This window comes from Psilocybe cubensis, chromosome 10, assembly GCF_017499595.1.
Source record: "Psilocybe cubensis strain MGC-MH-2018 chromosome 10, whole genome shotgun sequence".
NCBI lineage: Eukaryota > Fungi > Basidiomycota > Agaricomycetes > Agaricales > Agrocybaceae > Psilocybe > Psilocybe cubensis.
In genome coordinates this window covers 550,453-573,992 of record NC_063008.1, presented here as the reverse complement: position 1 = coordinate 573,992, position 23,540 = coordinate 550,453, and the positions used below count along the sequence as shown (strand labels likewise).

The following is a 23,540-nucleotide window of genomic DNA, read 5'->3' as shown; positions in this document are numbered from 1 at the left end:
CGTTCGCATTGGTTCTGCGCACCTTCCGGATTAGGTCGACGGATCACGGATCATTGATCGTCGGTCTGCATCGCGTGCCCATGCGACTCTACGCACCTCTCGCCGTTGGGCACCCGTTTCACACGTCGAATAATTAATAGCGCATGGGGAATCAATTCAATAGCGAGGAAAAGTGGGTTGCAGTGGGCGGGGTGGATTGGGCCAGCGGCTGTTGCTGCACAGTTCACTGCCGCTGTTTACTCTCCCGACTCCCCAGTCTGGCTCTCCTATTCAATGCACTTAGCTTTGCTATCAAAGTGCAGTTCACTGTAGTTAATTAGTGCATCGTAAGGACAATGTTAAATGAATATATTAACTGGTACTAAATATAGTTCTAATCCAGTTCTTGAATTTCGTCCATTTCAGCTTCCTCGACATATATAATTTCCTTATCACCTTTCATCTCCGATAACACAGCCACATCTTCCTCCGCAACCACAGTCTCGTCGTCAATGAAAGTGTCATCATCGTCGTCACCGTCGTCATCGTCGTCATCGTCGTTGACCATGCTTCCTGGGTTGTTCAATGGGGCGGATGTGCTGGTTGAGGATGTTGTGGTGGATCCTGGGATTGGTATTGTTGATGGTAGTGTAGTAGCTGTATTTAAAGCTGACATCCATAAAGAGGCAAAATGATCAGCTAGAGAATCTTGTAAGGTTGCCTGTGAATGCGCATAAGCTGAGATGCCCTCAAGCATGTCTCGCTTCGTGGTAGAAATAGCGTTTTCACGCTGTCTCCACCAATTAGCCCTCCATCTAAGATAAACCAGTACCCGCCGCATTTCTTCTTTCAGCAGAAGAACTTCTTCGGACGCACGTTGCATCCTGGCCCGGCTCCTTGCCCACTCCACTCGGAGAATGTCGTCGCGATCTTCATTCAATGAATTCCACAACTCGGAGCCTGGGGTGATTATAGATGCCGGGTCCGCACCTAACGAGACGGGGGTCACAACCGTCCAGATCCACGATAGCGTTCGACGTGTTTGCCCGCTTCCTTGGCGAATCGTGCGATCTTCATTGAATAAAAACATATCGCCTTGCTCTGGTGGGTTTTCTTCTCCTGCAGCAACTTGGTGGTCCTCCAAAACACCCCGCCGACCAGTACAAGGCCGCAGCTGATCGACATCTTGGTAACTTCGGATGTCTTTATCTTCAAGGATGCGGAAGTTTTTTTCCCACTCTCCTGGGCCAACAAGATCGAAATGGGCGACGCGTGCGGCACGATACTTTGCCGCAGCAAATCTCGCTCTTTCGTGTACGCGATCAATAACCGAGGTCGACCGTGTGCCTCCTCGTTGTCCCCGGATGTTTTTGTTTTTGAATGCAATCATTCGTGCTTTGACTTTCAGGATTTGGCGAATAGCATTTAGCGAGTCGGTCAGCTGTGCTTCTCGAAGCTTCCGTTCTATGTTGGCCACCCCAGGCGCGCAAATGTTTGTTCGATGAGGCTCCGGAATTGACGATGGTAGCCATAAGTGAGTATCCTCGGCATGAGTTGATGCGGCATGAACAGGGTGGTCTGTTTGGTACTGAATAATCCCAGGCAAGTAGATTGGGAGTAGCTGCTCCCACGCGCATATACGTGTGATTAACACGTTTCTTTGTTCGGTAAGACTTCCTGCTTGTCGTACAGTCGGATCAGCACCTGTATTCTTCGCAATGCGGCGTAGTCGACGTCTGATATTGTTGTTAGACTTGACAATAAGATATTAAAATTCTTGAAAGACGTACTGTGTTTCTTCCAGATCTAAACCCATGCTAATGAATGCCGATGGGGTGGTTTTATGTGGCATTGACCCTCCTGATGCAAGAAAGGCGGCCTCAGAGTCAGCAAGCATTTTTTTGACTTGAGCCTCCGTGATACCTATAAAAACAAGTTAGTCAGGTGAATTTATTTGAGGCAATCGGAACGTACTGGTATCCTTCATTTCATATGGATTTTTCTTTGTCTTTGGAAAACCTTCCGTTTCCCAGTCCACACACATCTTCTCCCAACGCACAAGCAGCTCCGAATTCACCGCTTTTATTGACTCCGAGAACCCCTTATGCCCCTCTGTCTGGATATTGCGCTGAGCAATTGCATCCCTGTACCTACGGAGCAATGTAGTCCCCATAGATGTATATTTTTGCCAGTTCCAGAACCCGAAATGGTCGTCGAGCGTGTCCTGACGCGAGCCCGGGCCTTGAGTTTTAGTGGCGTTGGCAAGGGAATTATGAGGCGCCCATACGCGCTCAGGACACTCGCCATCGGTTTGCCCAACGCCAGGAATGAAGTTGAGCGAATACATTTGATGGTTGCTCTGGTTGTGCATTGGTTCATGCAACTTTGGAATTGCCGGTAAGAGTGTGATGTTGGCGGGCGGTTGAATGTGTTGTGGCCAATCAGATTGCATCCGCCGTAGAAGATTGATGAACCATTGACAAGCAATGTCATAGCTCACCAATACAAGGCGCACGGCAACTAGGCGGAGAAACCATGCAAATATGTAGTCCATGTTCGCATATCTTATAATAAAATTAGCATTGAGATGCACAAATATGTAGATACTCGTACCGTTCTCCCTTGTGCATATTTCCAACAGTCATGATCATTTCTGATCTCCCGCATACTGTCATTCCAAGGCCCGTGTATCGAAGACCAACGGAGAACTTTGTGTTGGCTTTGGCCAATGCCTGAAATCCTACACATGTGCTGATCTAAAAGATTCTATACATGAGTTGCTGTAAAATGTAAAAATGATATCCAAACTTACGTCTTTATCAGTGGCGCGACTGGCCACGTATTGTTCGTACCTATGCCTAGGCAGCATATATGCCATTCCAATTCCTAGGCCAGGGTCTTGAGAATAGTTTGACACAAGTTGATTTTTAAGTCGAAAGTTGGCGTCCATGCACACGATAAGCATATACAAAAACCTGTTCAAATTGTCAGTAATGTTATAGGTCAGTTGCAAAACAAACACACTTTCTATCATCCGGCGCGCTTTCCCAATTGTCTGGAAGGTTGATTTCGGGATGAGGACACGACGGACACTTGATAGCGAGTTCTCCATCAGCAGTTCCTGCGGCACCCGAAGGGTCATGCCCTCTTCCAGCCCACTTGAGCATCTGCAGATGTCTCCACTGCAGCACCATGCGAAAGAGCGCACGATAACGAGACGGAGGGGTATTCATGCCCGTATTGGACGTCATCTTCTCGAGACATCTGTAAAAGTCGTACGTGGATGCCTTTGTCGTCAAGGCAAGCTTGTGAAGAAGTGATAGCAACTCGAATGTGGCGCATGTTTTGATAGTAATCTGGGATGCGGGGTATAACCCTCGCCGTAGTAGTTGAAGGTGTTGCGGAATGGCCCGTGTACAGTTACAGTACTGCACGTCGACAGAGTGTATGCCATTGATGTGAAGTATAAGCATTTTGGAGTGACTTTGAACAGGGTTTTTGCAATAGCCGCTCGCATGATTTAACTGGACCTTGGCTCCTAGAGATCGAAGGGAAACTGAGGCGAAGGATGACCCAGTCCACCTCTTGAAATTGGATTAGAATCCCGCCACCATCCAAAAACTTCAACATACCTCAATTCGATGAAAAGGGTGTTGCTTATGCCGCCGCACACAACAACTTTGACACACCAAGTCCGGGGTGAAGCATTCCTGGCACCGATACTCTGCAGGTCTTGGAGGCTGAATGGATCTAATCTTGCAATCCGGGCACTCGGTAGCGCTCCAAAAATCGCCGCGACCAGCCCATCTAATAATTTCTTCTAAGTAGCACTGACGGTGTAGTTCCTTCCAAACTTTGTGAGGGCGTTTCTAATTTTTTATTAATAAAACAAAGAAAACAAAATTGATTGACACGACATACCGATACAACACTCCTTTTCTTTTTGGGCAGTGGATCCTCCGTGACAATATCCGCCTCAACTTCTGCATCGTGATGTTCACCGCTAGGATTCAGCGCATATTCGTCATCATCTGGCGGGGACCAGTCGGTGATTTGGTCCCAGGACCGAGCCGCACGCACAGGAGAAACATCAACCCGCCGAGTCGCGCGTTCTGCACCGCCGACATTTCGTATAGCAACCTCGCTGGCCTGTATGAGGTCGAATCCATCAACTGAAGGTATGACGTCGTGGTAATACGATCCCACGCGATGGCGCTTGTTTTGACTAGATCTAGCTGACATGAGTGATAGTGTTTTTATGTTCAAAAGGTTATTTTACAACCCTGTCCAATGGCCCATTTACATTCCCCGTGATCAAAGCGTGGGAAGAATTTCGACTTTACCACTGGCAGTAATCAATCGCTTTCTGGTTTCTGGTTTTGCTCGGCTCTCGCTTACTCGCTTAGATCAAGCTGTAGGTATGCCCCTGTATTCATATTCCAAGCCATACCCTCTTTGTTGTGAGACACAGGAACGTTCACGCCTGGACATACACTGTGTCTCGCACATATCCTTCCTTATTCTTCCCATCCTCTTTTGTGCGCAGAAACACAGGAACGTTCACGCCTGGACATACACTGTGACTCTCGCGCTTCATATCTTCGTAATTTCTCTTTTTTTCGTGTTAATGCCATCGCATGTCGCCTTCAAGCTAATTCTGTCCCCTTAGACGCGTTCCACAAAGGATGGTGCTCCAGGCACTGTTTGACCTTCCTACACGCCTTCTAAACGCGTTTATTTTGCAAGAAGCGACACAGGACGATAACTTAGACTATGAAGATGTTGATTCCACCCCTGCAATGCTTAGGGAATCCCCCGCAACCCCTGAGGAAATAGACCACCACGACGGCAGTAAAGACATTGCTGACCATTGCAAAGTAAAGCGTAATCTCGCTGCTAAAAACAGACGTAAAAGGAAGCGAGCCGAGGCTAAACGCGCATATCACAATCCACGAGAGCATCCGCGACACAAACTGGACTCAAGAGCGCAATACGTGGATTTCGACGCCAACGATATCCCGGTGGTTCAAACTGGATACATTGCTTTGGATCGCGGCCTTGGAAGTCGTCGGGTTTACAGGCTTGCTGAGTTGGTTGGGGAAAGCTCCAAGTTCAAATTCACATTGGTTAAGGCTCAATCGTGCGTCCCCTTGTATTATTCAACTTTGTACAGATTAACATCAAATATAGAGCATCTATTCCGATCTTAGACTCTCAGAATCATATCATCGGCGTCATCGCGAACCACCCGAAGGATGACTCATGGACCGAGCTTCAAAAACAGGCAGCGGATGCTCTGGAGAGCAAGCGATCGAGTTGTCATGTTCCTGCTAAAGAGCGTACGCACAGACGAGGGAAATTCACAACGCTGCGAGCCGGTGTATCGCATGGAGGGGGCCAACGTGCACCGGGAAATTTGAAGAATCACAAAGTCAATGCAAAAATACTCGAAGAGCTCAATAGTCTCGAGCCATTTAAACGATTTGCAGGCTTTGCATCTTGTGAGTACGCCTTCTATTGCAGCACATTATCTTCTCTAACCAGAGTTAAAGCTGTTATGTATACGTGGTTCAATGATCTGTATCACTACTACGCATCGACCCTCGACAAGCTGCATCTTGCGTACCCGCGTCTTCATCGCATCTTTCCTCAGAGTATCTTCAGCGCCGTATCCTACAACTTAGGTCCGCGTACAGTGTGCTTTCCCCACAAGGACTTTGCCAATCTCGCGTTTGGAATGTGTGCAATAACGGCTTTAGGGGACTATGATTACACAAAAGGGGGTCATTTGATACTCTGGGACCTCAAATTGGTCATCGAGTTCCCGCCCGGTTGCACCATCTTAATCCCTTCGGCATTGCTAACACATTCCAATGTGCCCGTCTCAAAGAACGAACGCCGATATTCTTTCGCACAATACACTGCTGGGGGTATTTTCAGATGGGTGGAGAATGGTTGTCAATCTAGGGAACAATACTTATCGACGCTATCGCAAACTCAGATTGAAGAGGACGCGGAGAGGAACGCAAACAGGTGGAAATTTGGGATGTCATTGCTCTCTGACACGCTGAAATACCAGTGTGTAGATGAGTAAGCACTCTTGTAAGACTCTAACATAAAGGAATAATCATAAATTAGTTTTGTCATTGTTGCATCTTGGAGTTTGTACATAAAAATTGAATTATATTTGTGACGGACCACACTTTGGTGATCTCGGAGACGCAATTTTGAAGGTATTTGTGATATTCAGAGCTGAATTGGGATCACCCCTGGTTAAAAATTGTACCACCGTGATCACATTTTCATAACAAATCTCCCAATACTAAATTTAAGGGCTATCTGATAATATCTATAAGGGTGATCTCTGTGGGCCATTTTACGGTTTGTCTGTAATTTGACGTCGACCTTTCTTCCAGGAAGCACACCTTTGAACCAAATTTTTTTTTTTTTGCTTGCAAATAGATGAGTTGCGATTTTACATTATTTATGGTACTCTTACATAGCATGTTTGAACATGAAAATATGTCGCAATTGAATATTTTATAACGATTCACTTTCCACTCCGTTGCATAAAGTAGAATATAAAGACGCCGAAGTGCTCTATTTTAAGATATCGGCAGAAATAGACAGACTTAGTTGTTAACCTCCACAGTGTACAGCCATGGCCAGACGTGCTGCCTCCAAAGCTTTCAAACACATTAATCGGCCTCTGTATCTTAGACGTCGACAAGCTTACTACGAGGCGTACGTATTTCATTATTTTCTAAATGAGAGTTGGACAGCAGGTTGAAGTATAGCAATGTAGATTTCGAGACGTTGAAAAGCGCAAGTCGGCAGAAAGGTCGCGTAGGTGAGCAAACTAGCAGTCAATTAATAACAACCATGTAAATTTTTTTTATTACAGACGCAAAAGCCTGCCTGAAGATGAGCTTGCAGCCGCCCGTCAAAAGCACAGAGAGGCACAGGCCCGTTATAGGGAAAAAAATCGCACAATTCTCAATGCGAAAGCAAAGATCTATTACAGGTATTTTTTGTACAACAACAATATTCTCAAGTTACTAATCTACTTGCAACAGACGCCGTAAGATGAAGGCGGAGAAGGCGCAAAGGGGTGAGGAGAGCGAGGAGGAAATCGACGAGGAAGCTGAATGGATCCGATTGAGTGCCATGGCCGAAGAGATTTCGGAGGAGGAATGGCTTCGGAAACATGGAAGGCCGGTCTGATATCACCCCAAGAGGGGTATCTCTTGTTAGCACGCGGTGTAAGTCGGTAAAACAGCAAACCACCCAGTATGCCTTCAGACCACATGTGTATTGGTTCCATTTTCATTCATTTTTGGTATGTTTCACTAAATTTTTCACGGGAGATTTAGACGAGTTGGTAGTGTATCATGCTTGTGATTGATTATCTTAGACAATTGGGAATTCGTTGCAATGCAAGAAGGAAAAAAGGGCACGAAAAATCATTTCTGGGTACGGGGCTATACACAACAACACATGTAATCGACATAATTTGTACCCTACCGCCCACGCTCACGGCTCATCCGGTCTTTCCAAGCCATCATCCAAGGTGTTTCCATCCGATGACGTGTCCATGACATCCGCAGGTAAGGAATCCCCTGCCTGACTCTGTGAAGAACCTGCCTGGCTCTGTGAAGACCCTGCCTGACTCTGTGAAGAACCTGCACCTATGTGAATGAGTATAATAAATAATGAATGAGTATGAACGTAACAAATACCATTGATGAGCACATTTGGGGCATTCGATGACGACGAAGTGGGCTGAGGCGATCTTGGATACAATCCTACAAGGTGCTGTCCAATTACACGGAGAAGATCTCGACGACGTTCATGTGCTTCATCAGAAAGAGTTGGCCAATCCGAAGGAGTCGCCGCTGTAGCCAATTCATCCCGTATAACTTCTCCAAGGCGCTCAAAAAGAGCGCGATCCTCCCTTGTGAAGGACCAGCGACCGGCATAGAAATCATCAGAAGTGTAAGGGGGATAGGGAGTTGCTGGACGCGAAGGGCCTTGGCCCCAGTTGGGAGACGGTGGTGCTGCCAAAGAAGGTGTGACGGAGGCGGTAGCGGAGGAGCTGGAATCCAGAGCGGGTGGGTTCGACGAACTGGATGCCGCGATTGTAGTGGAATATGGCGGGGGGGGTCCTGTACCGGCGGCACTGCTAGACGAAAATACGTCGTTGTTGGCGTTCCTAACTGGCGCTTTACCTTTATTTGTCCGAGATTTGACGACCTGTGCATCTTCATCCGAGTCATCCCAAGACGGAGTCTTCGTGGCCGCTGTATTCTTGCGAGACTTGATGATCCTGAGCCTCTTGGAAGGCCGAATGGGACTACCCAGAGTACCAGGAGCTCTAATTCGCGAAGTCGATGAACCACGCGTGGGGCTCCTGTATTGTCGTGACAAACGGATGGCGCGTGCAGTGAGTGCATCACCAAACCCAATTGGGATTGGGTTTGGTTCCGTCCCAAATCGAGCGTTTGAATCCTGAATCTTCTGTGAAGCCGTAGACCGTGACGATGCAGAGGCCGCAGAACCAGCGGAATTCGAAGAAGTCGGATGACAACGAGAAGTTGGTGCTGTGGGGAGAGTGGGCGGGGAAGAGGATGAAGTCGAAGCAGTGCGTGGATTGTGGCCTGGAGGAATAGGCGCTGATGATGAAACCGTGGGAGTGGGCGCCAATGACAAAGCCGTGTGATCAGAGTTTGATCGGACGGGCTGAACAATCCGGACATTGCCTGCGTTAAAACGCTCCGTGTAATAGGCAATGGCCTCCGCCCATGAAAAAAACTGTCGAATAGCGTATCCGGGAACCAAAAACAGGATACCCATGTCGATTTGACTATGTGTAAGGACAGTTAGATATTGTAAAATAAGACAAAATATAAAAACGTACTCTTCTCTATCAAAAATACCGACAATATGGCCAACCGTGATAACAAGAAGTATCATAGCCGGTGATACCAGCTCCAAGGGACGAGGGACACGAACGGAGGAAAAATTCACTCCACGGAAAGGCAGGACAGGCGGGGCAACCATAGTCGCTGGCGCGGGAGTTTGAGTGCCAGACACATTTTCCGACGTTGTTGGGGTAGACTCCGTGTTTGAAGCAGTACCAGAGTCATTGGACGGTGGAGAGGAGGAGATAGGCTGCGATGAAGAAGAAGGACCAGGCAAAGTAGACGACACAGGAAGCTGAGACGAGGGCTGCAAGGATGTTGAACCACTTGCGGGCTGAGGCTGATCTCCAGAGGCGCCCATCGCCTCTGGAGACTTCGACGGCAATGAGGGGGGGGGAAGATCCATAAAGGGCTCTTCTCAACTCGTTCCAAGGTGTTTTATAAAAAAGCAGACCAAACAACATGCGGTATTCCTGTATTTTGAAATTTGAAACATGTGGTTGCTAGCGGCCTTGTCGGTGCGCCTTGATTGCATTCAACTTGGCAAACTCGGCTCTTATTTTTCTGAATTTTGAGCAGTACCTTGAATTTTGAGCAGTACCTGTGGACGACGATATGGAAATTTGTCAAACATATTCTACATTTGATAGATAGTTTGACTAATTTAGCAAAGAGGTGGGTTGAAATCATGTTTTGAGTATGTAGATGTTGAAGCAATGTCAGTCGTTGCATTCTTGCGTAGAAAATTTAAAGGTTTTGCATCGATTTGTCGAGGTTTTACTGCCGTGCTTGTATCAATTGGCTCATTTTCACAGTCTTTACTTCCAATCCATTCGTTGTCGACGTCTCAAAAATTTATTCTAATGCCAAACCCTGGAATATTCAAAGGTGCTTGCAAGGAATTCTTGCTCGCACAAAAAGGAATATACGCCGATGCTGTGAAGAATGGTCACGTCGCCGAGACGTTAATGGCCATTCAGCGTCGATATTTCAAGCGCTTTCCCGTCGAAATGCCTCTCAACCAAGATCCAACACCAGAAGCTCTTGCTGCAGTAAATGACAATGACCCTGATGAGGATGTTGCAGAACCGGACCGGGACTTACTTTCAGAGGACGAATATAATATGCAGATGGCCGCTTTCAAGGCAAGGCAGACTGTGCTCATTGTCCGTAAAGGAGTAAGGTTTTCTAAATTTATAAAAAATTATTTCTGATTACAAGCTCATCTTGAAGCAATTACGACGATGGTTTGCATACCAGTATGCTCGGGAGAATGGACCCAAGATGAACTCCAACGTCACTCTCCTTGCGGGACTTCTTCAACGGATTTATAATCCGACCAAGGAATCTCAACGTCCTCGACTCAAAGCCCCTGTGAACGTGTGGCGAAAATCGCAGCGCGAAGCAATAGATAGGGCATACGAGAACGAGATCGCGCGTGCTAAGGAGCAAGGAGAGACTAGGGCAAAGGCAAACAAGGCAGCTGATCGTGATAGAATCGCCCGAACTATGTTTCAGGCCCTTTCAATTCAGGAGCAGGCCCAGTGGAAGAAAGCAGCTCAAGAGGAGCACGATGCTGCAATGGAGAAGTTCAAAGCAGAATCGTCGGGTGCTCCCCCTTCAACTGATCCAAGAGATTGCCAGAGGTATGTATTGATACAGTACCTTGTGAACATAGTCGTTAATAGTACACGTTACGTTGTAGATCAATTCAAAGCTTGCCTCAGATCCTTCAGCCCATTTTGGATGCCATATGTGCCGCGACTGGATGGAAAGCCACGCTCATTGCTGGAGGTCCAGAACCTGCCAGAGGGGGTCATTTGAGTGTTATTAGGTACGCAATTCATCTTTGTTTGTTTCCTTGTAATCCTTTCCTCACGAGTTATTTTTATATCTGTGTCTAGTTTGCATTCAGGGTTGACGTCGGGGGACGTTAAAATGAACTTTGGGCAGGCAGAACGTGTAGGCTACAAGAAACATATCATTCCTATCTTTGGAAGCTTCCTCCACAAGTGCTACTGTGAGTTTGTACAAATATATCTATTATTCTATTCATCTGACTATTTTTGCTACACGATATTCAGCTAAAGAAGAGTGTCAATCCCGTTCGCTTCCAGAGGAGGAAGGATTGCTCCCGATGGCAGACCTTCAATTTGACGAAGCAAACGCGACAGTTCACGCTCTTGCTGATGGGAATCAAAATTCAGAGGCATCCGGTACCGGAGCTGTAGTCGCCGAAGAACTCGTATCCGCACCATCGCAGTCGGTGGCAGTAGATTGCGCCAATGGCAACCCATTTCCTGTGGATCTTGTTTCCGACACTGATGAGGGCGACATTCGTGACAATGAGCCATACTCGCGTGGCCCATCACCTGCTCTCTCACTTCCTGTCAGCAGACCTCCATCACCATCTCCACAACAACCTCCCTCTGCTGCACAAGTCCCTTCGGAGCAGCCCTCGTCGGCATTGAACGCACCCGTGGATTCACCAAGCAGCTTGACCGCTGCCGCCTCTTCTGCAAAGGGTGTCACCAAGGCCAAGAAAGGGAAGAAGAAGGCCAAGCCCACCGTTTCAAAAGTGGACCGTCCAAAGCGAAAGGCTCCCGCCGCGACAGCAGATTCAGCCTCTGCTGGTGTTGCTCCACCTCCCAAAAAGAAAACAAAGCATTCGTAAGAATTGGTTGATATTCCCTAAAACCAGACTAATTATACTTTTTATTCGCAGCTGGCATTACGAGGATGAATTTGGACGTCTCGTCGACAAGGAAGGACGTCGTATTGATGCCAAGGGAAATATTATTCCGCCCGAGCGCCTTGATGCTTTTGGGAACGAGATTGTCACAGGAGTTGAAGGGAGTGCGCCAGTGTAGTTCATGTTGTAGATTTTTTTTGCTGTTGCCAATGTGAAATTTTGTCGAAATTATAATGAAATTCGTGTTTCATTACGCTGGACTAAGGTCTACTAAGGTCCACTTGTTTCATTCGATTGATTTCAATGGTATATAACGTCCAATTGTTTAATACAACTCGGAGACGCAGAACATCAACACGATTATCTAAAAATATGACACTATTTTTCGATCAGAATGACGCACCGGGTGCTTAATGACGCAAAATACAATGTGCGTGATCAAAAACACATGAAATGTATTATTCGGCGTGTGTAAACTATTAGATTCTTCATGGACCGCTATGGAATCCGTGTATCAATTCTAAATTATGCACTGAATCTGTTCCATGCCTTTCCATGCCTATTCCATACCAGTACTCTGGGACCTCTCGTCGAGGAGACTTCAACATGTATTCCATGACATAACATGGCCCTCCAGAAACCAATCAGCCCTCCACATTGAAGGCGGCGGGGCAGCATGCGGAAGCGCTTTCACGCATCATTCCCATCAGTATTGATCGGATGAACGGAGAACGGACCCGTGTACGCCACGCGTTTATCTAATTATAGTGCAGCCATACGGACCCGTGTACGCCACGCGTTTATCTAATTATAGTGCAGCCATCTATGATCCGTCGATTTAATCCGGAAGATGCGCAAAATTAATGCGAACGTCATCCAGATTCGACCCGCCCAATCCATCCCGCCCCCTGCCCGTACCAGGGCGCAAAGGAGGGCATCATAATCTGCTCGTCGCGGCGATCCCGACGCATTTTTTCCCGCCATAATTCGCCGACCAGACGACGAGCAACCCCTGGTTTTGAAGGCGCGGGGGCGTGCAGGCTGCGTCCTGCGGTATCGGTGCGCGACGCGCGCGACGCGGCATGATGATCATTTTGATCATCATTCCCATCAATGAAGGATTGGCCTGGATCGGCCCATGAATTTGCACGCGTGTAACTAATACATCCGTGACAACCCCTGTACCTAAAACGGAAGGCGCGCAGAATTAATGCTGGGCGTCATCCAAAGTCGACCCGCCCAATCCATCCCGCCCAGTGCCCGTACCCGCGCGCAAACAACGCCGACGCAATCTGCTCGTCGAGGCGGTCCCGACGAATTTTTTCCCGCCAAAATCGGCCGCCCGGACGACGAGCAACGCATTTTTCGCGCCCGCGGGGGCCCCGCTCGCTGTTGTTGACGTTTTGTTTGGTCGTATTGTCCATACCCCTGGCTAACCGCGTGCCGCACAGGTGAACACATCAAATGTGGCACCTGGCAGTTGCCTCCGTAGATATATACCATACACCTGGCAACTGCCAGGGTATGAAGGTTTCAAGTAGCAGCTAAGGCTGAGAGCACAGTGAGTGGTCTAAGCTCGACGTCGTTGAGACCTTGAGCTGAAGATGTGAGCCTTGATGTGAGCCTGTAGAAAACTGACTGTTTCCCACACCGCCGATTATCTTCCTTTTATCTTATCTTTAATTTACTTTTCTGTGGACTTCACCTTTGTTCCATCCACCCGACACACCCAGTCCTTTAGCTCATTTTCTTTACTCTATTTTCCTATTTCTTGAAACTGACTTATACTCTACCTTCATGTATTTCTCAATTAACCCTGTTATCTCTTTCTTTGTCTATTTCTTTTGAACACCTTATTTCTACAATATAAATGAAGGCTACGGAACCGCTGTTACTCTCGGTGTCAATATTGTTACTTACGTCATAGCGGGGGCAAGAAAAACTTGTAACTGATGCAAAAACCCTTTCTTACAGGCCATAACTAGTAAATAATAGTGCGAAAAATAACTTCAAACGGCGGCTTCGCAGCAATTGCCTGCCATGCCAGTAAAATTGTGTTTGCTATTGTGTACTAGATTACATGTAATAATTATGTGTATCCAGATTACCTACCAGGGCAGGTAACACCTACAGTATGCAATGGAATATAGATATTTGTATAGTGCACTCGGTGCAGGGTGTCGGAAGTCGTTCAGCCATAGCGGGATTGTGAGTTGCCTAGCGATCACTCGGCATCTCTGCCGGACGATGTTTGGTTTGTGTCTGGGCACCTCGCTCTTCCGGCTTTCCATAGTTTACTTCCTCCGAAATGCAATGAGGACGGCATATTTTGGTGATGTCTGCATGGCTTTTGACATATGTTAGACGTTTCTCAAAACAATCTGCGTCATCGTCATGTATTGGATTTAGGGTATTTTTGTCAATGCTGCGGCCCTTCCCTGTTCTTGCCCATAATGATACTCCTGGACCTGTCCTGTACTATATCTTTGTGTCTTGTTCTGTGAGACTGCCCGTCTCCCGCTTGGCCTCTCAAGCGCTCTTGATCAAGTTGAATATCCTTAGATGTGACTTCCACGTCCTGCTCATACATTTAGGCGCTCCAACGGGCATTATATTGGCGTTTATTGAATCAGTTCATAATCAGAACACTTCACTACTGTTGTTCATTTACCTGCCTCGGGACACCTCTAATCGACGTCAAAAACTTTGATGTGTGGACAGGCTGTCCGATTGTAATTCTTCCGAACTTATTCTGGATAACCTATGACGATGCATGTATTGATTGTTGACCACGTTTTCTCAGACCTGTCATTTCAGCGCATGAGCACTCCCAAGTTCAATAGCTACTGTGTATGGAGTGATAAACTGATGCTCCACCAAGAATCATAAAACTCCACCTTGACATGGGAAGTATTGTCTAGTTTTTGTTCTTTCTGCTGCGAAAACATAACTTCTGACAAAACAAGAAAATCAACCACAACGCGCAAAGATTCGTGAACGCGTATAAAAGCTAGGTATGTTCATCTCATATTCTTCACTCGAACAGGCTCAAACAGTTCAGTAAACCAGCTCTTCAAACATGCAATTCAAAGTTCTCGCCACCCTCGCACTCGGTGCTACCCTTGCTGCTGCCACAGGTTCCCCCTCCAACCAGTGCGACACTGGTAGCCTTCAGTGCTGCAACAGCACCGGAACCGCAAGCGACGGAGCGATCTCCAAGCTCCTTGGCCTTTTGGGCATCGTCGTTCAAGACGTCACCGCCCTCGTCGGCGTCAACTGCACCCCCATCACCGTCATCGGCGCTGGAGGTGACTCCTGGTAAGCACAAAGTTTGCTCCGGGTTTTTCAGTATATGCTTATTTGCTCTTAAATAGCACTGCTCAACCCGTTTGCTGCACCAACAACTCGTTCAGTAAGTTGCCTCACTATTTGTTTTGCGACGAATACTTAGCCAATTCGTAGATGGCGTTGTTGCCCTTGGCTGCACCCCGATCAATCTCAACCTTTGATTTTTTTCATACATAACCCAAATTTGTTGCGAAGGATGGGAAGGAACCGTAACTCTGACTTTCCACTCTTCATACTGCAGTTGTTTGTGTACCAATCTTTCACCAACTCTGTAGTTACATTGGTTCAAATCATATTCACCATTGTCGTTGTTCTATTGATTATAAGGGCATAAATATATCGATTGTCGTCACCCAGCAGTTGTCTACGTTAACCCAACGCTTCTCAAAAAAGGACGACGCACAGGCGCCTAGCTTGACGTAATGCGCTATGTGTGATCTGAACGATCGGGTCCGCAATTAATCTCGTCAGGCACCATGCATGGCGTGGATGCACGCGGCCATCAATGATGCCACTGCCTGAACCCTCTCTCCTTTTCTTTTCCATTTCAACAAGGGTTGAAACAAAGCGTTGCAACTTGAAACTGTGATACTATACTCGTGTCAACGGCTCTGCGAATACTCAACGTTCAACGTTATAACTTAAACTTTATGCTAACGAACCCTCGCATACCAGCCCTCACTAAGTGAGTCGAAAGTTAGCCTTTCTACCCTCACACTCAGCTTCAACCCTCGTACTCAGTTAGCCTTTCTACCCTCATACTCACAGCTCTACTTTGGCTCTATTCACGTATCGAATATATCGATCCGGTAGGTGCGCAGGTGCAGCTCCTGATTCCATTTTTAGCACACCGTGGGTTTTGAAATCCTTACCAAGCCAAGCTTCAAACCTTCAAAGCCAAGCCTCGATGCTTAGAAATCGTGGTATGACCGATCCAGTGATTTGCAAGCGCCTGCGATGGGGCAGCATTGGGCAATTCTCAGCTTAACCTGACTCACAACTGGAGGCTATCGTTTCGTATCTATGTTTATAAGCAATCTTCAAGGAGGACGAGGTTAATGAGCATGGTATATAAGTCCAGTGCACCTGGAGGGTGCACATTGCAAAATTTCAAAAATCCCCCCCTCCACTCCAGTTCCCCCACCTCTCCATTCGAAACGCGATGATTGACACCTTCCGAGATTCGACTGTAGGGCTTTTTATCAACGCTGCTTCCGGTGGTCGATTCCTCCCTTTCCCAGAACAACGGCCGGGATGGCAACTACCAGCAAACCTCCAGCTCTCGAAAGCGATTTCTTCGTCGTCCGATACCATCGTCTCTGAGAAGCGGGATTCCATAGCTTCACCGTCAAAGGATCATTTGAATGATGTGACGGACTCTACTCGCACGTCCACCAATGCATTCCAGTCATCCGAGTCAGAGCAAAAGTCGTTGTCGTTCGTTGAGAAGGGCCAGGTTGATGTGAGAGTCGACATGCTTAGAGAAGACACCATTCAAGAACCTGTATCGGGGACGATTGTGGACTGGTATGATGAGCATGACCAGGAGAACCCACAGTAAGTCAACATGATTATGACAACTCATGTTGGAACCAGGTTCATCGATTTATTTTTAGGAACTGGAGTCTGAGGAAACGGATATTTGTCCTTGGGCTGGTGTCTCTCCTTACATTTAGTGTATACATAGGTTCTGCTATCTAGTAAGTGGCTGCGCTCTGGAGAAATGACTTTTTTTTTTTGATATCTTCTGTAGCACACCCTCAATACCAGGGGTGATTGAAAAGTTCAATGTGTCAAAAACGACAGCCACACTTGGTCTATCGTTATATGTGATTGGATACGGTGTCGGCCCTCTGATATTCAGTCCACTGTCGGAAGTTCCCTCTATTGGCAGGACACCTGTGTATATGGCGACGCTCTTGATATTCGTGGTCCTTCAGCTTCCAACGATCTACGCCCCTAATATCCAGACTCTGCTCGCGATGAGATTTTTTGCTGGATTCTTTGGCTCACCAGCTCTTGCGACAGGAGGAGCTTCTATCCAAGACATGTACGCTTCCTCTGACAGTTGGACATAATTCAAGGAACTTATTATTTCTTTCTAGGTTCCCGATTGTCAAGTTACCTTACGCTCTCATCGCTTGGAGTGTTGGCGCTTTGTGTGGACGTACGTGCATTCTTTCCTTGTGGTCCTTGGCTAGAATCTTATTTCATTTCCCTTAGCCGTTCTCGGACCCACAATCGGTGGATTCGCAGCGCAGAACAGAAACTGGACATGGCCACTTTGGGAGCTATTTTATATTGGCGTGTTTGCTTTCATTGTCCTCATGCTCTGGCTCCCCGAGACCAATGCCGAGACCATTCTCTTGAAGCGCGCCCGCCGCCTACGAAAGTTGACTGGTAACCCCAACCTGTTCAGTGAAAGCGAAATTAAGCAGTCGCAAATGAAGCCTTCCGATGTATTGTTTGAGGCACTCTTACGTCCTTTCCAGCTCATGATTGAGCCCGCGGTCCTGTACGCCAATGTTTACCTCGGATTGGCCTACGCCATCTTCTATCGTACGTAAGGCTCTCCTTTTCTTATGAATGCTGGCTAATTCTGTCTCCTACAGTGTGGTTCGAAGCGTTCCCGCTTGTGTACAACGACATCTATCACTTCAACCTCGGCCTCTCTGGTCTTCCGTTCATGGGTCTCTTGGTTACGTGTTTCTTCACGAGCTTTGCTTATGTGTGCTGGAACTATTATCGCGTCGAACCCGAATTCAAACGAACCGGGTACATCGTCCCCGAGTCACGCCTTGCTGTGGCTCTTGTTGCGTCTGGATTCATCCCAGCCTCTCTCCTCATCTTTGGTAAGTTGATTTGAGTGCATCAACTAAATTGCTGGACTTACTCCCCATTGAATAGGATGGTCTTCTCGTGCAGATGTTCACTGGATTGTCCCTACCATCGGTGCCGCTCTGTACCTCCCAGGGTATGTTTTTACAATTTTTACTCATCACACATGCGATCTAAACTGCTCGTCAAACAGACTATTTCTCCTCTTCCAGAGCATTCTTGTCTATCTCCCTTCATCATACCCAAAATACGCTGCTTCAATTCTCGCGGGAAATGATCTCTTCCGGTCGACAGTAGCTGGCTGCTTCCCGTACGTATCCGTTCTCCGATAACCCATGTTTTTTTAATCTGACACAACCACCATCACAGTCTCTTCGGTACGCCTCTCTATCACAGGCTCACCATTGGCGGCGGGTGCTCCCTACTGGCCGGTCTTTCCATTGCATTGATTCCCGGACTTTTTATTCTCTACAAATACGGTGGTAAACTTCGGGCTAGATCGAAGTACACCTCTGATCTCTGAGCAACATAGAATATATCATAGATAACTGGTAATTTATGACATTATGAAGCTATACCTCACGCCTTTCATTTTCATGATAATCAATACTGTAGCGGTAGCAATTTTTATGTAGAGCAAATGTCAAATATCTTATAATAATATTTGTGGCGGACACACTATAATATTCAGCCTGAAGGTCAAGCAGATCAAACAAATCAAATGAACACGTATATTTCTTTCACCACACAAACTCGAAATCCATAAAGGAAGTCTTCACTGAACCTAGGATGTTTATCCAACTTCTAAAGTTCTGAACAGCCATTAGGCTTGTGATGCTGGAGTTGAAAATCAATCACTCAGAAACTGTAGGACATCATGCTGTGACCTATTAGTTGTTCAACGGCGGTGATAGGCCTCGCTGTTCAAATATCGGTTAATGTCCGGCAGGTCAAGCAGAAATTATGAGTTCTGCAATACTAGTAATAGTTAGTGTCCTAGGCTGACAGTAAAAGAAGCTTTGTTCTTTTTCTCTCCCTTTCAAAAATTCTGGCCGTGGAACGCGTCAACTGTTCGGCAGCATTCTGGGGAATCTATTAATAGCGCACCGGCTGAGTATCCGTCGGATAACAGAAATCCATTTTTAGCACACCCTTGAACGATACCACTGCTAGCGCCCATGAAGTGGATTGGGAATTCGTTGTGTGTGTATTATTCTAGGGAGTTTTGTTGATTTTTTTTTCAGACGAAAAATTATCCTGGAGTTCTTTGTAGACCATGCTCATCTGAGCGGCATTAACAAAAAATTGAATCACAAAGAAGAAAATATATTTCTTTCATTTTAATTTACAATGACGGACGAGCTCCAGTGACAGGGATCGGTTATGCTTCCGTATAACTGGATGAGTCTATTTTTGCTACAGCCTGGCTTTGGGAATCCCTTCCAAATCAGGGCACGATGTGAGAATTTGGGTGGCATGTGCAAGCGCCTGCGTTGTAGACAGCGTTGGATACTCCTCAGATTTACCTCATCCACCCCACTAGTCAATTAGTTTATCTCTATGAATTTATAAGCCATTCTGAACGAGAGCAAGGTACATGACAGAGGTATAAAAGACGATTGCACCTGAAGCTGGGCATTGGAAAACACAGAATTCCCCACCCTTTCTTCTTAATAAGCGATGACAGACACCTTGAGAAACTCAATCGTTGGACTTTTTATCAACACAATTTCGGATGGTCGATTCCTTCCTTTCCCTGAACAACGGCTTGGATGGCAATTACCTGCTAATCTTCAGCTCGCAAGGGCAGCTTCTTCACCCCCCGATTCCAAAGTACACGAAACCAGTGAATCGGTATCCTTCCAGCCTACGTTGGCAAGAAATGATTTGGAAGAGACGATATCCAATCGCACGTCTGCGAATGCATTTCATTCGTCAATTAACTCATACCGCAAGTCGTTGTCATCCATTGAAAAGGCACAGGTCGACCTCAACATGAAACCCGTTCATGAAACAGTGTCAGAGACGATTGTAAATTGGTATGACGAACATGATCAAGAAAATCCACAGTACGTCTACCCTCATCTCGACCAGGACCAGGCTCATAGACTTTGTTTTAGAAATTGGAGCTTGGGAAAACGCATATTCGTCCTTGGGCTGGTATCTCTTCTTACATTCGGAGTTTATATAGGTTCTGCAATCTAGTGAGTAATTAGTTGCTTGAGGGTATGGTTTTTCTGAGTCAATCTTAGTACACCCTCAATACCCGGGATCATAGAAAAGTTCAACGTGTCAAGAACGATCGCAACACTTGGTCTATCGCTATATATTATTGGATATGGTGTTGGTCCTCTAATATTCAGTCCATTGTCGGAAATTCCTTCAATTGGAAGGACTCCCGTGTATATGGCAACTCTCTTGATCTTTGTACTCCTGCAGCTTCCCATAATATATGCCCCAAACATCCAAACTCTACTCGCAATGCGGTTCTTCACCGGATTCTTTGGTTCACCTGCCCTTGCAACTGGCGGGGCTTCCATTCAGGACATGTACGTTTCGTCAGGGAATTGTTAATAAAATCGAGGAATTTACTTTACTCTGTCTTTTTAGGTTCCCAATTATCAAATTACCTTACGCACTCATCGTTTGGAGTGTTACTGCTTCATGTGGACGTAAGGAATCTTCCTCTTTTAATTTTCTGGTATCGCATTGTTCATTCCACTTCAGCTATTCTCGGCCCTATAATCGGCGGATTTGCAGCACAGAACAGAAACTGGACATGGCCGCTCTGGGAACTATTCTATATTGGCGTGTTTGCTTTCATTGTCCTCCTATTCTGGCTGCCTGAGACCAACGCCGAGACCATCCTCTTAAAGCGCGCCCAACGCCTACGAAAACTGACCGGAAACCCCAACCTGTTCAGCAAGAGCGAGATCAAGCAATCGAAACTAAAGCCTTCTGAAGTGTTGTTCGAATCGCTCTTACGCCCGTTCCAGCTCATGATCGAGCCCGCTGTCCTGTACGCCAATGTTTACCTCGGATTAACCTACGCTATCTTCTACTGTAAGTATGACTCCCACCAAGTTATATGTGCTGCTTAACGACTCTCTCTTTTTATAGTGTGGTTTGAAGCCTTCCCACTGGTCTACGGCGACATCTATCACTTCAATCTCGGCCTCTCCGGTCTTCCGTTTACGGGTTTGTTGGTTACCTGTATCCTTGCCAGTTCCGTCTATGTGTGTTGGAACTACTACCATGTTGAGCCCATATTCAGGAAAACCGGATATATTGTCCCAGAGTCACGCCTTGCAGTGGCTCTTGTTGCCTCTGGATTTGTTCCAGCGTCTCTCCTTATATTTGGAAAGTTGATCTTATCTTGTCCTACACAAATCCCAGACTTACCTTTTTCAAATAGGATGGTCTTCCCGGCCGGATGTGCACTGGATTGTCCCAACTATAGGCGCAGCTTTGTATATCCCAGGGTAGGCCTCTTTGCCAATTAGTCAACCCAATGATCTAACCTTAGTTGTTGAACAGCTTGTTCTTGCTATTCCAGAGCGTTCTCGTCTACCTGCCTTCGTCATACCCAATATACGCAGCATCTATACTCGCTGGAAATAGTCTCTTTCGATCCACAGTAGCCGGTTGTTTCCAGTTTGTGTCATTTGTATACTTGCTTGAACCTGACTAATCCGATATCTCAGGCTCTTTGGGACCGTTCTTTACCGCAAGCTCACCATTGGGGGCGGGTGCTCCCTGTTAGCTGGACTTTCAATTGCATTAATTCCCGGATTATTCATCTTCTACAAGTACGGTGGCAGACTTCGGGCTAGATCAAAGTATACCGTCCATGTCTGAGCAACATTGATTGACCATTTTGACGAAGCTACACCTCACACACACACACTTTATATCTGTAGCTGTACTCGAAGGACTATAAAGTTACCTGTATAGAACATCTATTTTCCTCGAACATTCGCGAAACGTTACAATCAAGTTTGGAGTGATTGAGTTAGCGAGGCAGCCTTGGCAGCATCTTCTAGCTCAGAGAAAGTACCAGTTTTCATGCACATGCTTCTGAATACGCCATCTTCCTTTTGTATCAAATTCCAAGGAGTGTCGAATTCGACGATCTGAAAGGTAGCATGACATCAGTCCAATTAAGATTAGAAAGCTACATGCTTCTCTACCTTTCCCTTATCTAATATGATGAGTCTGTCGTAATCTATGATTGTCCGAAGGCGATGAGCAACTGAAAAGCAAATGTTCTCTTAGACGCATTGCTCTGAGTATGAAGGCGCCCATACCTGTGAGAAGAAGGGATCCCGAAAACTCTTCTCTGATCGTAGCTTGTATGATCGAATCTGTCTCAAAATCTATACTGCTCGTTGCCTCATCGAAGATGATGATTGGGCTTCGACGAATAAGTGCCCGGGCCATTGCAATTAGCTGTCTTTGACCCTGAGAGAAATTAGTTCCTCCCGCCGACACCTGAGCGTCAAGAGAGATGCTCGGTTTGCTGTCGATGTTAGTAGTCGCGGTGGAGAAGTGTTCGCTGTGCATTGAAGATGCCCTGGAGGGGGTACGAGACGGTCTGATACTTTGAGTTGGAGGTGTGTCGTCGGCAAACATGCGCACACGACGCAGTGCCTCTGTACATTCCCCGTCACTATGGTCACCTAGCAGTAGATATGAGCGTCAGGACATGATGATCTCACACATCACACACGACGCACCAAATGGATCAAGGTTTTCTCTCAAGGTCCCTGAGAAAAGTGTCGCGTCCTATAAATCAGTCAGTATATTGTCCATCAATAAAATGTATATTCTCTACTTGTGGGATGAAGGTCTAGTACCAAGTCAGGTTTAGACAAAAGGACTAAATGCGTTTACACTGACAATTTTGGAACGTAGATCGTAGACACCAATAGTCGAAATGTCAATTCCGTCGATTGTAATCCTGCCATTAGTAGGTTCAACCTTCGTATAGTATAGTAGTTATTACCAAACAAAGAACGACCAGAGGTACATCATAACATACAAATCTCATAAGGCTGGTAGCCAAAGTCGACTTTCCACTACCTGATTCAAGTGTGAGACCAGAACACACATCAAGATTGTTGAAAACGTACCGGTTCTCCCAAGCAAGCCAATACGTTCACCGGCTTTCAACGAGAAGGATACATCATTAATCACAGAGGGAAGCTCTGGTGCATATTTGACTTCTAAGTTCTCTACAACAAGTAGGTCAGTGTTGCTGGAGCTCGACGGCCAATATGCAGGAGCCCTTTTTGTTTCTATAATCGCTGGAGGTTCCTGCGGGACATCGAGACTGTGGTCTAGTTAGTTCTGATCATATTAAGCAAGGAGAATAAGCTAGGCTTACTACTCAATTAGTCTCTCGACAGAGCTTCGCAAATTGAGTACAAATATGTTGTTCCAGATCAAAAATTGACATACTTAAGGTCCAGCTCCAGTGCTAACATACTCCATTAGCATTGTAAAGCCGTCATAACTATCAACCGCGTACTTGTCCAGTATCTACATGTCCAATAGACTGTAGGTCCCATACCGTTAGATACACTTCATCATAGGTGTAATATATCTAGATACCTGACAACGTAAATGCCATGGCGCTGGTGATACATAGGGCTGCCAGCCCGGCGTCGTTCTTGAGGATCGAGATGGAGAACAATGTGGTTAGGAGAACGATCAATGCCCCAAGGGTATCAAAGTTGACCAGTAACCAGCGATTAGTCATC

General features: G+C 46.5%; 9 protein-coding genes across 9 annotated transcripts; 6 read left to right on the top strand and 3 right to left on the bottom strand.

Moving 5' to 3' along the window:
* Positions 1-373: 373 nt before the first annotated feature.
* Positions 374-4,221, bottom strand: JR316_0010503 (uncharacterized protein; the record flags this gene model as incomplete). Its single annotated transcript, XM_047896171.1, has 9 exons — positions 374-1,715; positions 1,770-1,902; positions 1,954-2,543; positions 2,593-2,735; positions 2,792-2,954; positions 3,004-3,407; positions 3,612-3,635; positions 3,669-3,848; positions 3,901-4,221. 9 exons carry the CDS (start codon positions 4,219-4,221, stop codon positions 374-376), a joined length of 3,300 nt encoding a protein of 1,099 aa, XP_047744216.1.
* A 443-nt stretch (positions 4,222-4,664) lies between these two features.
* Positions 4,665-6,073, top strand: JR316_0010502 (uncharacterized protein; the record flags this gene model as incomplete). The annotated part of the gene is made up of 3 exons (XM_047896170.1): positions 4,665-5,105; positions 5,153-5,480; positions 5,532-6,073. 3 exons carry the CDS (start codon positions 4,665-4,667, stop codon positions 6,071-6,073), a joined length of 1,311 nt encoding a protein of 436 aa, XP_047744215.1.
* A 567-nt stretch (positions 6,074-6,640) lies between these two features.
* On the top strand, positions 6,641-7,203 carry JR316_0010501 (uncharacterized protein; the record flags this gene model as incomplete). Its single annotated transcript, XM_047896169.1, has 4 exons — positions 6,641-6,723; positions 6,785-6,829; positions 6,884-7,003; positions 7,056-7,203. 4 exons carry the CDS (start codon positions 6,641-6,643, stop codon positions 7,201-7,203), a joined length of 396 nt encoding a protein of 131 aa, XP_047744214.1.
* Positions 7,204-7,512: 309 nt separating this feature from the next.
* On the bottom strand, positions 7,513-9,306 carry JR316_0010500 (uncharacterized protein; the record flags this gene model as incomplete). Its single annotated transcript, XM_047896168.1, has 3 exons — positions 7,513-7,667; positions 7,719-8,842; positions 8,897-9,306. 3 exons carry the CDS (start codon positions 9,304-9,306, stop codon positions 7,513-7,515), a joined length of 1,689 nt encoding a protein of 562 aa, XP_047744213.1.
* A 457-nt stretch (positions 9,307-9,763) lies between these two features.
* On the top strand, positions 9,764-11,770 carry JR316_0010499 (uncharacterized protein; the record flags this gene model as incomplete). Its single annotated transcript, XM_047896167.1, has 6 exons — positions 9,764-10,078; positions 10,134-10,546; positions 10,606-10,734; positions 10,805-10,920; positions 10,985-11,570; positions 11,626-11,770. The coding sequence occupies 6 exons, from the start codon at positions 9,764-9,766 to the stop codon at positions 11,768-11,770; spliced, it is 1,704 nt and encodes a 567-aa protein (XP_047744212.1).
* A 2,901-nt stretch (positions 11,771-14,671) lies between these two features.
* Positions 14,672-15,101, top strand: JR316_0010498 (Fruiting body protein SC3; the record flags this gene model as incomplete). The annotated part of the gene is made up of 3 exons (XM_047896166.1): positions 14,672-14,910; positions 14,967-15,004; positions 15,055-15,101. The coding sequence occupies 3 exons, from the start codon at positions 14,672-14,674 to the stop codon at positions 15,099-15,101; spliced, it is 324 nt and encodes a 107-aa protein (XP_047744211.1).
* Positions 15,102-16,102: 1,001 nt separating this feature from the next.
* On the top strand, positions 16,103-18,301 carry JR316_0010497 (Caffeine resistance protein 5; the record flags this gene model as incomplete). The annotated part of the gene is made up of 9 exons (XM_047896165.1): positions 16,103-16,497; positions 16,557-16,640; positions 16,694-16,990; positions 17,046-17,107; positions 17,164-17,499; positions 17,553-17,792; positions 17,848-17,914; positions 17,972-18,088; positions 18,148-18,301. The coding sequence occupies 9 exons, from the start codon at positions 16,103-16,105 to the stop codon at positions 18,299-18,301; spliced, it is 1,752 nt and encodes a 583-aa protein (XP_047744210.1).
* A 1,157-nt stretch (positions 18,302-19,458) lies between these two features.
* Positions 19,459-21,281, top strand: JR316_0010496 (Caffeine resistance protein 5; the record flags this gene model as incomplete). The annotated part of the gene is made up of 6 exons (XM_047896164.1): positions 19,459-19,847; positions 19,899-19,982; positions 20,142-20,327; positions 20,389-20,450; positions 20,506-20,841; positions 20,899-21,281. 6 exons carry the CDS (start codon positions 19,459-19,461, stop codon positions 21,279-21,281), a joined length of 1,440 nt encoding a protein of 479 aa, XP_047744209.1.
* Positions 21,282-21,770: 489 nt separating this feature from the next.
* On the bottom strand, positions 21,771-23,410 carry JR316_0010495 (ATP-dependent bile acid permease; the record flags this gene model as incomplete). Its single annotated transcript, XM_047896163.1, has 11 exons — positions 21,771-21,911; positions 21,957-22,003; positions 22,086-22,457; positions 22,515-22,563; positions 22,613-22,627; positions 22,678-22,758; positions 22,820-22,860; positions 22,911-23,110; positions 23,165-23,188; positions 23,239-23,257; positions 23,392-23,410. 11 exons carry the CDS (start codon positions 23,408-23,410, stop codon positions 21,771-21,773), a joined length of 1,008 nt encoding a protein of 335 aa, XP_047744208.1.
* Between the last annotated feature and the right edge of the window lie 130 nt (positions 23,411-23,540).